We start from the raw sequence: 13255 nt of genomic DNA on the forward strand, positions 1-13255 counted from the left end.
AAGGCCAATGGAGGCACCAATGGGTGAGGGGACTGGCCTAAAGGGTCCTGTGACCTCAGTGACAAAGTCTCTGTTTATCTAGGGTGTGCTTCTTCGTAGGCCTGCCCGCAAGACTGGAGGTGAACTTCAGTATGGATTGTGGTGGACAGGTCTTCAAGTTTAACCCACACTGGCCTCCAGTAGGGTCCACCTGCTGGTGCTAAGACACCAGGGCTTCTATGGTCTATGGAGGCCTTCTAAGGTCTAGTAGGGGAATATGCTTCCACAGAGTGGTAAAAGCGCTATATAAATGCTACAATGTTACGCAATACTCTATCTGCGCCTTTTGCAAATTGCACTCCTTGCACGGTTTCTTAGCTTCGATGTATTCCTGTTTCTCAGCTTGGCTGGGGAAGATAACATTGATTTGACCAATAACATTTTATGATGATAAATGATAGTGAATTCCAGGTAAAACAGCACCGCAAATTCCACGGACCGTATTTAAGCTTAGACACAGTGCGCCACGGACTTACAAGCAGACCCAATTTGCAGAGCTAACGTTAGCACTACAGATCCCAGAATGCATTTATTGCTTATACTAATGCAGCTGGACTAGTTACTATTATTCCCCAGCGGGCCCACCTTTAAATATATTTGATTACCGGCTATTGCTGGTCTCTCTAAGCAGGTGAGGGTGACTAAGAGTGATGCAAACCGTGACCAAGATGCATTAGGAAAGCAGTGCGTGTCCCAGAAGGACAGCAGAAGATATCACTCATTTGACTTATGGTGATACAGCAGCGTAGAAGGGCGAAGGAGTTCCTGGTTATAAAGCATACTTGTCTAAATTAAAATTAGAAATTATGCGGTATAACACAGTGCATCCGGTGACATTATTAGTTTCCCATGCTGTTATTTTACCACTAATGAATACTGCCAGGGTGTAAATTTCACCTCGTTAGTACCAGTGTAATATAATCCGAATGCTGCAATCAGTAACTAAATTTGATTGGTTAAGCTTTCCAATATGTCTAACAATTTGCGACACCACAGTGGGCGCTTTCTCTTACGAATCTCACATCGGCTCGAGCTAGAAACAAAATTGTTTTGGGTCACAGCTGTATATTATGCCGGAGATGGTCAATTTTTATGCAAGTGCAGCATATTCATAATTATTAGGGACATCTCCAGACCAACACAATCACATACTTCCAGTAGCCCTAAAAAATGAACTGGATTGAGTAGCAATGTAGTTGACCTCAACCCAACATAATCCATAACTTGCAGATTTTATCAAACAAACCTCAACAAGCATTTGCAATGCAATAAGTCTCGCATTTGCGAGATTTTGAGCTATTGGCATTGTAAATGACAATGCCTTTTATTTATGTTTAAAGAAATCCTGCAATAATAAAAGGTATTGTCATTTACAATACCAATAGGTCAAAGTTTAGAAAATGCAAAACCTATTGCATTGTAAATGCTTGTTTTTTAAAGCGCCAAGGTTTGGGCATAGACTCCCAGGAATTCTACACTGGAGTGCTCTTCCTTTTATTGTGGCGTTGTCAGTCTGTGTGAGCCCAAAAATAAAGGGCAGATGAGGTCAAGGGTGTGCCTAAAATGCATCCTGATGTGACCATTGTATTGGTCCCAGTGGGGGCAGGCAGGGGCCTCCTCGCTAAATGAGGTGTAAATCACACACTAGCAGCAGGGCCACCAAAGGTTGCCGTATACGCGTACTGGTTAATTACTGCTACAGTGTTGCTTTGCAGGCCCCTGCCCCCAGATACAGAGGAGAGGGAGGAGGTCGTGGCAACTGCAGACGCCTTCCTTAATGGGCAAAACACAGGGCTGGACGATCGCACAATATTTTTAAATTCAGACCATTCCTGCCGTCCTGGGACGCATTTTTAAAATACAGAAGTAGGGGAACGACGGACTGTGTTAAATTTAAAAAGTAGGGGCACGCCGTGCCCTTCCGATCCCGCCCACTTCTACCACTGGTTGTAGGGCATTGCTCTTTCATTTGTGAGTCGTAGTGCTTTGTATCAGTGGTTACAAACTGCAGTTTTAGTAGCTGACTTTGAACAGTTGCCGCCACTCATCCTCTAGTAATCACCAATTCACTCAGAGAGACCGCTTCTACTCTTTGAATGCTCGCACGTGACCGCGGGGAGGATGGCCCTCCCAGGTAATTCCTAACATGTTCGTATTTTTCGAAGCAGTCCCTGGCCCTTTTAAAGCAGCCATCCTGGCCGGTGCTTCCCCATGTAAGTAATGTGAACAGGGACCGAGGTCTGCTCTGCCCCACAGCCCTCCCTTCCTGCGGGTACAGGCACTTGTAGGGAGCGGTAATATTGCTGTTGCCTCATAGTCATACACACTCCTAAAGCTGGTGGTTTTGTGACTTTTGAAGCCGGCATCCATTACGTCACAAACCGAAGCCCACCTCGTAAAGCACTGGTGTGAAACCCACTCTTCCACACCGCCTGTTGCATGCTGGGATTGATACGTCAGACCCAAAGTCTCCCTATCAGGATGGTTGCTGCCTATCCAGTGAAAGAGGGTGGACTCTGTAATACACTTGGCCTCACAAGTGACATTTTCATTCAAAAATTACCAATTACATTCACAACTTCCTTATTTCTTCCCCTGGCATGTACACACTGCTGTATCGCCCCCCTAAGGGCCCACCCTGAGCACTGGGATCTTGAAATCACTGTTTGCTCTGTACATGAATGTGGCTCCATTTCACCGGAAGTCAACAGTAATCGCACTTCTCATGGAGACGCCAGAGCCCCACCCTTCTGACCCAACCAACCTGTGGCCAGTCCGTCATTCCTGGCTGAATGCATGGACTGTGCAGGCACAAGACGAATACAGCCCTCCGCTAAGACCACCCATCGGCCAGGATCGAAGGCTGCCCACGGTTTCCAATAGGTTCTGGGCCTCCTGATCAATGACCTGCAGAGAACAGCAGAATACAAAACTGTTTTTTGTTTTTTATACTATATTCAATGTGCCTGCTTCGATTTCAAATCGAGAGTACTCCGCCTTCCCTTCTTCCGCCTCTTCACCAATGCCTCTTGTTTACCTTGAGCACCTAAGGTCGCCCCTCACATTTTATCTTTTCATTTATGCCTCTGCCTGCCCTCATCATGTACATTCATTCATGTTTTTATTCGGGGGGGGGGATGAATTTCAGCTGGTGAGTGGTCTGGTGGCAAACAAAGTAAGTCTACGCATCGTTTGGATGTTGGAATATCATTTGAATCAAATTACATTTCTCAAAACCTAACAGCATGAAAAGAGCCAGGACATGGGACCCATGAGGAAGTTGAGTTTGGCTATGTAAGCATCATCTATCTTGGCATGCCTTGTTGTGTACTCTCTTTTCATCCGTGCATTTAGAGATCAGCTCCCCTGAGAAGGCTGACAGGCGCTTTCTGTATTTGGTCGTGTGCCGCTGCAGACCGTGTAATAGAAGATTACCTTCAAATCCCTGAGTAGACTGCATCTGGCACACCACTGAAAGTTATTACTTTTATGCATTATACATTCTTATACGAAAAGAGCTGGGCTTGTTGATCCTCTGGCTAATCAAAATGTGATACAGCATATTTACAATGAATATGAATGAAGCAACCTGGCATGCATTGAATTTTGATTGGGATCATTTGTATATTTGTTATTGATCCTGAAATCCTGAACTGCATTTTACTCTTCAGTGGGCCTAGGTCCCCAGTCCTTCATGGTAGACTCTCCTCATACTCTCTGGTTTTCCTCAGACACACGGTCCCCAATCTGTTTAGTCTTTTCAGTGGCAATGGTATATTGTTCCGCTATTGTACCCTCTCTACGGACAATTGATGTCGCGTTCAGAGGCAGATTAAGATGTGGTGATTTTTGAAAATCTGATCATTAAACATTGCCACTAAAAAAAATCCAGATAATTATTTGAGTGATCACTACAAGACTGACTACTTCCAAAAGGTTTGCATGTCATGGCTTCATCCTGGATCTGCACCGTAATGTTCGGCAGCCTGCCGAAAGTTTGTAGGCACTATGTTTTAATGAATGTGGAAGAGCAAAGATTGAACTGGAGAGGCGAGTCGATCATGCAGCCTTCAGTGGAACAGGCAGAATAGGTGGTCCTGGCATTGCCTGCGCCCTTTTGTCATCAGTTTATAAAATGTCAGTTTTCTGGAGTGATGTCATCCCTGTGTAGTGTGGTCATGTGTATTTTGTTTTTGCTTCAGGTTTTGCAAAGGGAAGTGTGAGGATGGAGAACGGCTTGACGTCAATAACGTGGAGACGGCACTTCCTGTCCACCAGGTAGGTCTGACTTCAAGTTCTATCAACCACTGAGTGCATGTTCATCGTGTGTGCTTCACAAGTGACCATCCTGCCCCCAGAGGCTGTACGTGGTACTACCACTGCACAAGTGAAATACCAACCCACATTGGCAGAGGGTATCTGCCATCCATGTTTGGGTTGAACTCGCGCCTAAGACAGTCGTAAAAATCTCAACAGATGGGTGAAATTTGTATAGGTCTCTAATAAGTAGAGCATAAACCTCCTTAAAGCCGTGCCTATCGGTCTGATCTATGTCATGAGGGTGTCGTTTGGCCAGTTCTCAATTATTATTTTTTTAGTCAACAGATCTAAGCATTCTGAGACGTGTAGGCCTGTGCGGAGAATATCCTGTCGCCCAAAAATCCAGGGCTTGATGAAGGCCACCCTCAGGACATGGGTCATGGTGATGGGTTTAAATAATCATGAACAAGCTTTGAGGTGCAGTTGTATGTATTTATTCTTCATACATTTTTTTCATTTGTTTTCAATTCATGAAAAAAGGACTATAGTTATCCAATGCATTTCGGGTTGTTCAAAAGTACCCTTCATCAGGGATTAGTCGTAGGATTAATATTAAATAATATCATGAGTATTAATCATTCATTTTGTTTTAAACAACATTTAAAACAAAATGAATGATTAATACTCATGATATTATTTAATATTAATCCTACGACTAATCCCTGATGAAGGGTACTTTTGAACAACCCGAAATGCATTGGATAACTATAGTCCTTTTTTCATGAATTGAAAACAAATGAAAAAAATGTATGAAGAATAAATACATACAACTGCACCTCAAAGCTTGTTCATTTTAAGAAAGAAAAAACGACAAACTGTTCCCACAGTAGTGCCCAAGGGGGACACAACCCATATGGGAAGTGCTACTCACTAATTGCATACTGACGCCTGAATGAAGACGCCACCCCTGGAGCACACACAAAAATTAACAAATTAAAAGCAACCCTCAGTCAACAAGGTTGTAGCGCGTATCCCAACCTCATTATCATTTAAATAATCATGGACATCTCACTCTCAAAAGACTCATTAAGATATTCCATCACTAAAGCACCACCGTGCCAAATGGGCACTGATTGTAGTGCGCAGGAGCTGTTGGGAACGGTGGACCACATATTTTTCCTTTTTTAAAAAAAAATGTTTCCTATACTTTAAGAAAAAGAATCTTTCTGAGTGGTAATCAGCAAAATAAGCACCAAAGAAACTATTTATCTGCTGGTCTCCAGGGATGTAATGGGAGTAAATAGAGTGATTTGCAAAGCTAAAGGCTGCTTCAGGGAAGCTCCTTTGCTGCAGTTGGCAGCAGTTGCATCCCTGTGTCGAACGGATCAAGAGTGACTGCAGTCTGGCGGTGCAGCGGAATCTGGTCCCCCCCCTGCCACATCATTCCCGTGGCCCTGGATATTCCACGAGAACACTCAAACCCCTGCTGCCGGCACTCTGAGGCTTCTCTTTACTGATTCTCTGCCCTCCACGTTTTGAGAAGTTGCAGTGACCTGCATTTAGCAGCGGTTGCACCCCCCCCCCCTCTTTAAATGCAGCATTCAAGATGGACTCCCCCCTGTCAATGGTGCAGCGTGTTTGCCACTTGATTATCTAGCTGAGCAGAACATGTGCTTTATCTTTGGGATGCGGAAGGAGATGAGTGGGCTTCGGAGCGAATGTGGCAGTAAAAATAATTCCTTCATATTTTGGGCCTGCGTATGTAGCGGTTTTGGACTGCAATTACTGGATCCTCTCGTCTCCAATCTAATTTAAAGACCGCTACAGGCGCGTCACATTCAGTGGTGAACTCTGTTACTGTCGTTCCCCTTCCTTTTCGTTCAGACCATAATAAAGTGGTATTACAAGTACCCAAGCAAGTCAACTTTTATAAAAAATAAAAAAAAATGGACTCCCCTTTCATGTACAATGTAATTAATTGTAATCGTTTTAAAAATCATTTCCCCCATTTATGTGAGGAAAAGTTACTTAACTTACATAGTCGAAATCACTGTAAAATAATAAGGATAACCATACGAGTGCAAGCCTCCTTATGGCTGTCTGAACACTACTTAACATTTGATTATTTCATGGAATGGATAATTAACGGTTTATGAAGACCTGGATTATGGTTTTAAACGCAGACTCCTGCAGCATCTCTCACATGTGTGTCTTGCAGTCACTGGCTGGCCTCGCTGTGCTGTGCTTGTTGAAGCAAGGTGCAACACAGCAGTGTTGTGAGCGCATTACCTACAACACACTAACCCCCCAGGATTGGATAGAGAAGAGGGGGTGAACGCTCATTGGTTTTCTCTTCTCTGTGTTTTCCCTGGAGTGTTGTTAGCCAATTAGCAGGAAACGCTGGAATTTGCATTAGAAAGGCTATCCCTGCCCTCTCACCCTCTGGACCGTTTAACCTGTGATTACCTACAAGGCAAAAATTATGGCACAAAGCCAGGGACTTAATTTAATTTTACATTTCACAGCACTGCGGCACCAGTTTTTTTGCATTTCACAGCACTACACAGTGGCACCATAACATAGGATACCATGATAATTTTGTTTCAGCCAACAGCATGTTGCATTGTGGGGCTTGTAGTTTTGGTTTTAACAGTTTCATTATGGGATCAAAACCTTAGCAAGCAAAGTGCTGCTGCTGGCTGAAATGCCACAAATGACTGGAGGTGTTCTACGCGACATGGAGCCACTTATCGGCTTTTTGTATAAAATCTTACAAAGTCACCTACTCCATTTCAAAAACGGATTGTTTCACGCGTAAAACTAAAAGTAAACTCTGCTCATATAGTTTTAAAGGTTCATACTTTTACTAACATCATGCACTTAAACAAGCATTGGCACTGTGGATCACTTATTTCTTATGTGGAGTGGCAAGTTGTATACCACGCTTCACAACTCAAAGTACATCCGGGACAGCTGCAGTACAACCTTACTTATCACAAATAATAAGTTACGGGCAGGTGGCTGTAGCAGATAGAAGATGACATGATTCTTTCACATATAGAGCACAGGTAGCCAGCGCACTAAAGAGTGAGTGGGAGGCTTTAAAGGAATGTTGTTGTATAAAGAAAGTCAAAAACTCCTAAAACTGCCAATCTTGTCATACAACTACCATACATTCATGTACTCATGTAGGATATTGAATGCTCACTTCTCTAATGTGGTATGCTTAATCAGCGGGTTCCATATCTTGCACTGGGAAGCTTTCTAGACTGCCATTATGCACTGGTTGTACAGTCTCCTACATACGGGTTCCCTAGTTTGGGTGAGGTTATACGACTTATGTCGACTTTATGTACTCCTGTTAAACACGTTTTTTTTTACTAGGTTTTCCATTAAAAATGAGGGCTGAGCAGCGGACCCTACTGCTATTTTCCATCAACCTGTTTTGCTGCTTGAATATTGCTCCTGTGGTCTGAGTCGTTTTCCCCAGGAATATAGGTATCTCACATCAAATATTACGAAACAATCCCGGTTTTCATAGGGCATGTTCGCCAGCCTCAGAAGGGGGAAGGACGATGGGTCAGGCCTCCGAATCTGCTATTGTCGCGGTTGTATGCATGAAGCATGTTTCCCAGGGCGAGTCATTGTACTCGCTGCCTGCACTATGAAACAGACCATCAAGCAGCCCATGCTGCCAAGTCCCACTCCCAACTGACTGGGTGTGGGCAGCAGAAGTGCATAGGCCTTGAGATCACAAACTATACACCCAACACCAAAGCATTAGGGCAGTGGTAGTGAGGTGGCGACTGCCGAGTCCCATAGTTATTGGCAGCCCCATCCATGTTGTATCCTGTCTGGCAAAGCAGTGATGTGGAAGCTAAAGGGAACAGCTCTTGGCTCAGCCTGGACCTCCCGCACTTCTGCTGATGTCAGTGACTGCCACTTTATTTACAGCTGAAGTACAAACCTTTACATAAAGTGTATTTTGCATTGTTTCACTTGAGTACCTTAGATTATATCACTGCTGTGAGGGCATTGTACATGTTGATTAAAATTAGTGAACCACACGCTTTCTGCTGTGAAAATTAAATTAATGACTCCAGGCAAGTCAGTTGCCTTGTTTCCTCCTTTATAAACCATTTTATAGATGGAGCAACAATATGGTTTACTAAACTGTACCCAAGAGAGGTTGTTGTACAGTGTGCATCCTAAATTATTTTAAGGCGTACTCCGATGTGGGCATCATCGATAAAGAGGCACAGTGGAGAAAAGTAATTGCCTAGGAATAGGCTATTTGGTCAAGCTAGGAAGCTGGGATTGAGACCAGAGTCTCTGGCTCAGGGGCACCGGAACTACTTTTTCCTTGGGGCCAATAGAAGCTTCTGACTGGCCTGGGCATGTTGTGCGCGGTCATTCAAATGATCTTTGTGGTTTTTTACAAGATTGGCCAACCGAAGTGGAAACATCACCCTTCATAGCTGCACTTAGGGCAGAAACAGTGCAAGCATCCCTCATTCAGAGGGCAGGTACCGCTAGGTTAGCCTCAGCTGAAGCAAGTACAAATCGGGCAACAGCAGTGCAAGCTTTAATTTCCCACAGAATAGGGACAGCATAGCAGTAGCAAAGCAAGGTTCCCTCTCTCATAGAAATCAATAAGTGGCATATTTAATTTCCTCAGAACAGATCCAGCATCGCAGAACTGTACAAACTTTTATCGTTCACAGAATATGAACGGTTAAGATATGAGTGACGTAGGTTATAGACAGATGTCTGACACAGGGGCTGAGACAAATTTATAGGTGAATTAATGAGTTAAGACACCATTCTCACCTAGTTGATATTCCCAGGGCCACTGGAAGTATGTGATTTTGCGACTTTGGCATATTCCGCATAATTATGGATTTGCCTCATTTGCCACATAATCTATCACCTGTTACATAACCTGCAGATTTTCACAATAAACTGTCCGTTTCAAGCTGAAACGGATCAAACGTTGCGATGTTGTCACACAAGCCCTTCGCAAATGTTGACTGGTCACATTTCTGAAGGTAATTGGTATCTTTGGGTGCTCAGCTTGTACTAATTAGGTGAAACCTATGCACAGACAGTATTATCAAGTAAGTAATCCTATCGCAAAATGTACCGCATTACGTCGCATAATTTGTCTTTTCTTGACATAAGTTAGTCAACCCTATAGCATGATTTGGTCCTCCCATGTAGCATAATTCCAGTGGCCTTGGATATTCCACATCAAAACACTGAAAATCCTGCTGCTGGCATTCTGAGACCTGTTTTTATTGATTCTTTGTTTTCATAGCGAGAAATTGCCTTAACCTGGAATGTCATGGTTTTTTTTTTTTTTTTTTTTTTTTTTTGAAACCGTTTATTACAAGTCTCAAGAGTATACAAGTATGGGCCTACAACCTGCCGTCCGGCCGCTAGCAATGACAGGAACATACAACATACATTTATGGAACACGTGGCGTTGCAGAGGAGCATGCTCAGGAGGTAACAACGTCTAAAGCCACATCATCCAGACCCCACTATACGGTTTCATTTAAAATTAAGAACAACAAGAAAACCACACCCACAAGGCAACCCACAATCGGAAATAGCAGCACGTGCTCCCCTAAAGGGGGGATCCCAACTATCCACAGAAGTCTAAAGAGGGGGAAGAGAGCAGAGCGAGGACTGGGGGAACCCAATGCCCGGCAGCTGGGGAACAAGTCGGCTAGGGGGATGAGGCTGGCGAGGTATCAGGCAGCAACGGTGGTGCACAGATACCCCCGCGGTAGGCGTTCCAGGGGCCCCATACTTTCACCCATGTCCCAGGCTTACCCCTCGCCACATACACCACTTTTTCTCGAAACATGCACCAGTCCATGTGTTCTTTCCAGGCCGAGACCGTCGGGGGGCCTCTGGGATCCCCACAGTTGAGCAATATCACGCTTGGCTATCATATATCCCAGAGTCACCCACCACGTCTGCGGCGCCGGTTCCCACACATTCAACAGGCATCTCCTCGCTTCAGGCAACAGCACCACATGCGTAACCAGGCGCAGCACCTCATGTACACCACGCCAGAATCCCTCCACCTCCGGGCACTCCCACAAAATATGCAAAAAGGTCCCCAAAGCACCACACCCACGCTTACACAACCCATCTCCAGCATAGCCCATACGCAGAAGCTTTGGCCCCGTCATGTAGACCCGGTGGAGTATCTTGAGCTGGACGAAGCGAAGGCGAGCCGGTATGGCCACCTCCTTCGGGGAGGCCACCGCGGAGGTCCAGTCCTCGTCGTCCAACTCCAGCCCGTCGGCAACCCAAGCCGCGCGAAGGGCAGTCAACAGGCCCGAGCGGTCATTGATCAGCTTTTTGTATATCAGTGAGATCGTGCTGTCCGGGACGTGCCCATCCAGCATTCTATCCTCCAGGGGGGAATATTCCGGGATGGAGGCAACGTCCGAGAAGACGGAGCCCAGCGCATGACGGACCTGCAAATACCGAAAGTATTCACTGCCCTGCAACTGAAATTCCGTCTGCAGCATATCGAACGTTTTAAATCCTCCCCTCGTCCAGAGATCCCCCACTTTACTGATACCTATTATGTCCCACTTCTCAAAGCCCTTAGAGGTCCACAGGGAGCCTAACCGCTCAGACGCGTATAGTGGTGACGCCCGGGTCAAACGGTCCTTCCACCCCATAGTTGCATTGGCTGCGTGCCACACTTGCACCATGACACGCGTGGGGCCCGTCAAACGAGCGTCGGGCGCGCTAGAATAGAGCGCTCGATTGTAGTCGCCACCTGGCAGGAGCATCTTGTCCATTTCGAATGCCGGGTTTAAGGCGGGCCCGTATAGGCCATGGTTAATTGCAGCGAGCTGGGAGGCCCAATAGTACCGTTTAATATCCGGGAGGGCAATCCCCCCGTCATACCATGGGAGCGTCAACTTCGCCAGGGCAATACGCGGCCTCCCGTCCCAGAACAGGCGGCGTTGCAGACTCTCCACCTCACGGAAGTAGCGCGCCGGGACTAAGTCCATGGTGTTATGCAAAGCATACAGGAAACGTGGCAGAGACATCATCTTGAACAATGCCACCCGGCCGAGCGGCGAAAGCGGCAGGCGCCGCCAGCGTGCGACATCTACCTGCAGGCGCTGGAGGGGGGGAAGCAGGTTGCGTTCATACCGGGCCTCCGGGTCCAGAGTAATGAAGACACCCAGGTACCGAAATCCCTGCGGGGCAATCTGGATCGGACAGCCCCGCGGGAGAATAGGAGCCTCCCCAGAGAGAACATACACGCACGATTTAGCCCAGTTGATGACGAGACCGGAGTTACGACCAAATGAGTGTAAAACATCAACCAGCACTATAAGTGATTTACGTGGGGAGGCTAGGTACAGAAGGATGTCATCAGCGTATAGGGATACGCGGTCCTCATACTCGGGGGTCCAACGGAGACCACGGATGGAAGGCTCCCACCGCAGCCACTCCGCCAGGGGCTCCAAGGCGAGCGCAAAAAGAAGCGGCGATAAGGGACAGCCCTGTCGCGTGCCCCGGCCCAGCTCAAACGGGGCCGATACCCTTCCGTTCACCACCACCTGCGCCAATGGGCCCGAATACAACAATTTGACCCAGCTGATGAATCCTGGGCCAAATCCAAACTTCGCAAGCATCGCCCAGATGTATGGCCACTCAAGCGTATCAAACGCCATAGTGGCGTCCAAGGACGCCAAAATGGCCGGTGCCTGTATAAATGGGACGCGCGCGAGCACCCCATGCAAACGCCGCAGGTTAAGGGCTGTGTTGCGGTGGGGAATAAAGCCGGACTGGTCCTGATGAACCAGATCTCCCACCACCCCGACCAGCCGATTGGCCAGTACCTTGGCGAGAATTTTGGGCTCCGCATTCAGTAGTGAGATAGGCCGATAGGAAGTAACCCGGTCCCGAGGTCTCCCCTCCTTGTGGATCACCACGATTGTAGCCAGACGTTGGTCAAGCGGGAGGGAGCCCAGCGAGTGGGCCGCCAGGAACATTGCGCGGAGGTGGGGGCGCCAGTGTATCCGGACGCAACTTATACAACTCGATAGGGATACCATTCGGGCCCATGGCCTTGCCAGAAGCGACCAAGCGTATGGCGAGGGCGATTTCGTCAGAGGTGGGAGCGGCGTCCAGCGACACCCTGTCCTCCCCGGAAAGGGACGGCAGCGCGATATCCCTGAGCAGGGCACGGGAATCCTCTTCAGAGCAAGAAGAGACCGGGGAATACACCTCGCGGAAATAATCCGCGAAACAGGAGACAATTTCTTCTGGCTCAGTTACACACACACCATTCGTTTTCTCAATCAGCGGGACCACACGATTCGCTCTCTCCTTTTTATCCAACCACGCTATCAGTTTACCAGCCTTATCACCCACATCATACAGTCGCCCCTGTTGCTCTCTACTAAGGCCCCTGGCCGCCTCCGTGACGAGGGCCCTATAGGCCGCCTGCTTGAGTTGGAGGACATGTAGTGCAGCATCTGTCACCCCATCTTCTAGATTACCCTCCAACTCTGCTATTTCAGCCTCCACCCGGGTCACCTCCTCCCGCTCGCGCTTACGGGCGTGGGAAATAAGGGACAGGGCCTCCCCTCTGAGTACTGTTTTGAAGGCCTTCCACAGGGAGATAGCCGAAGGCACTGACCCCACATTCTCATCAAAATATCGCTGGAGGGATTTAATCAAGTCAGCGCGAATGGTGGGGTCGCGCAGGTACCAGGAATTGATTGGGACCACCCTGCCCTCACCGCTCGGAAAGACATCGAAATGTAACAGGAGCGGGGAGTGGTCCGAGATACCCCGTGCCAAATGGCGCACCTCCCCCACCCTCCCGACATAGGCCGCCGGGACAAGGACATAATCAAGCCGGGAGAGACTACCATGGGCCCCCGAGTGGAAAGTGTACTGCAGCTGC

At 47.3% G+C, this 13255-nt stretch overlaps 1 protein-coding gene across 5 annotated transcripts in view; it reads left to right on the plus strand.

Annotated features, from left to right (window-relative positions):
• CTIF (cap binding complex dependent translation initiation factor) overlaps positions 1-13255 on the plus strand; it is a 1024851-nt gene that overhangs the window by 253219 nt on the left and 758377 nt on the right. For all 5 annotated transcript variants that reach the window (XM_085629575.1, XM_085629546.1, XM_085629566.1 and 2 more), the window contains one exon: positions 4242-4317. In XM_085629575.1, the coding sequence (XP_085485701.1) occupies positions 4242-4317 (76 nt within the window). The remainder of the gene's footprint in view (positions 1-4241; positions 4318-13255) is intronic.

Source organism: Triturus cristatus, chromosome 2_1, assembly GCF_964204655.1.
Source record: "Triturus cristatus chromosome 2_1, aTriCri1.1, whole genome shotgun sequence".
Classification (NCBI taxonomy): domain Eukaryota; kingdom Metazoa; phylum Chordata; class Amphibia; order Caudata; family Salamandridae; genus Triturus; species Triturus cristatus.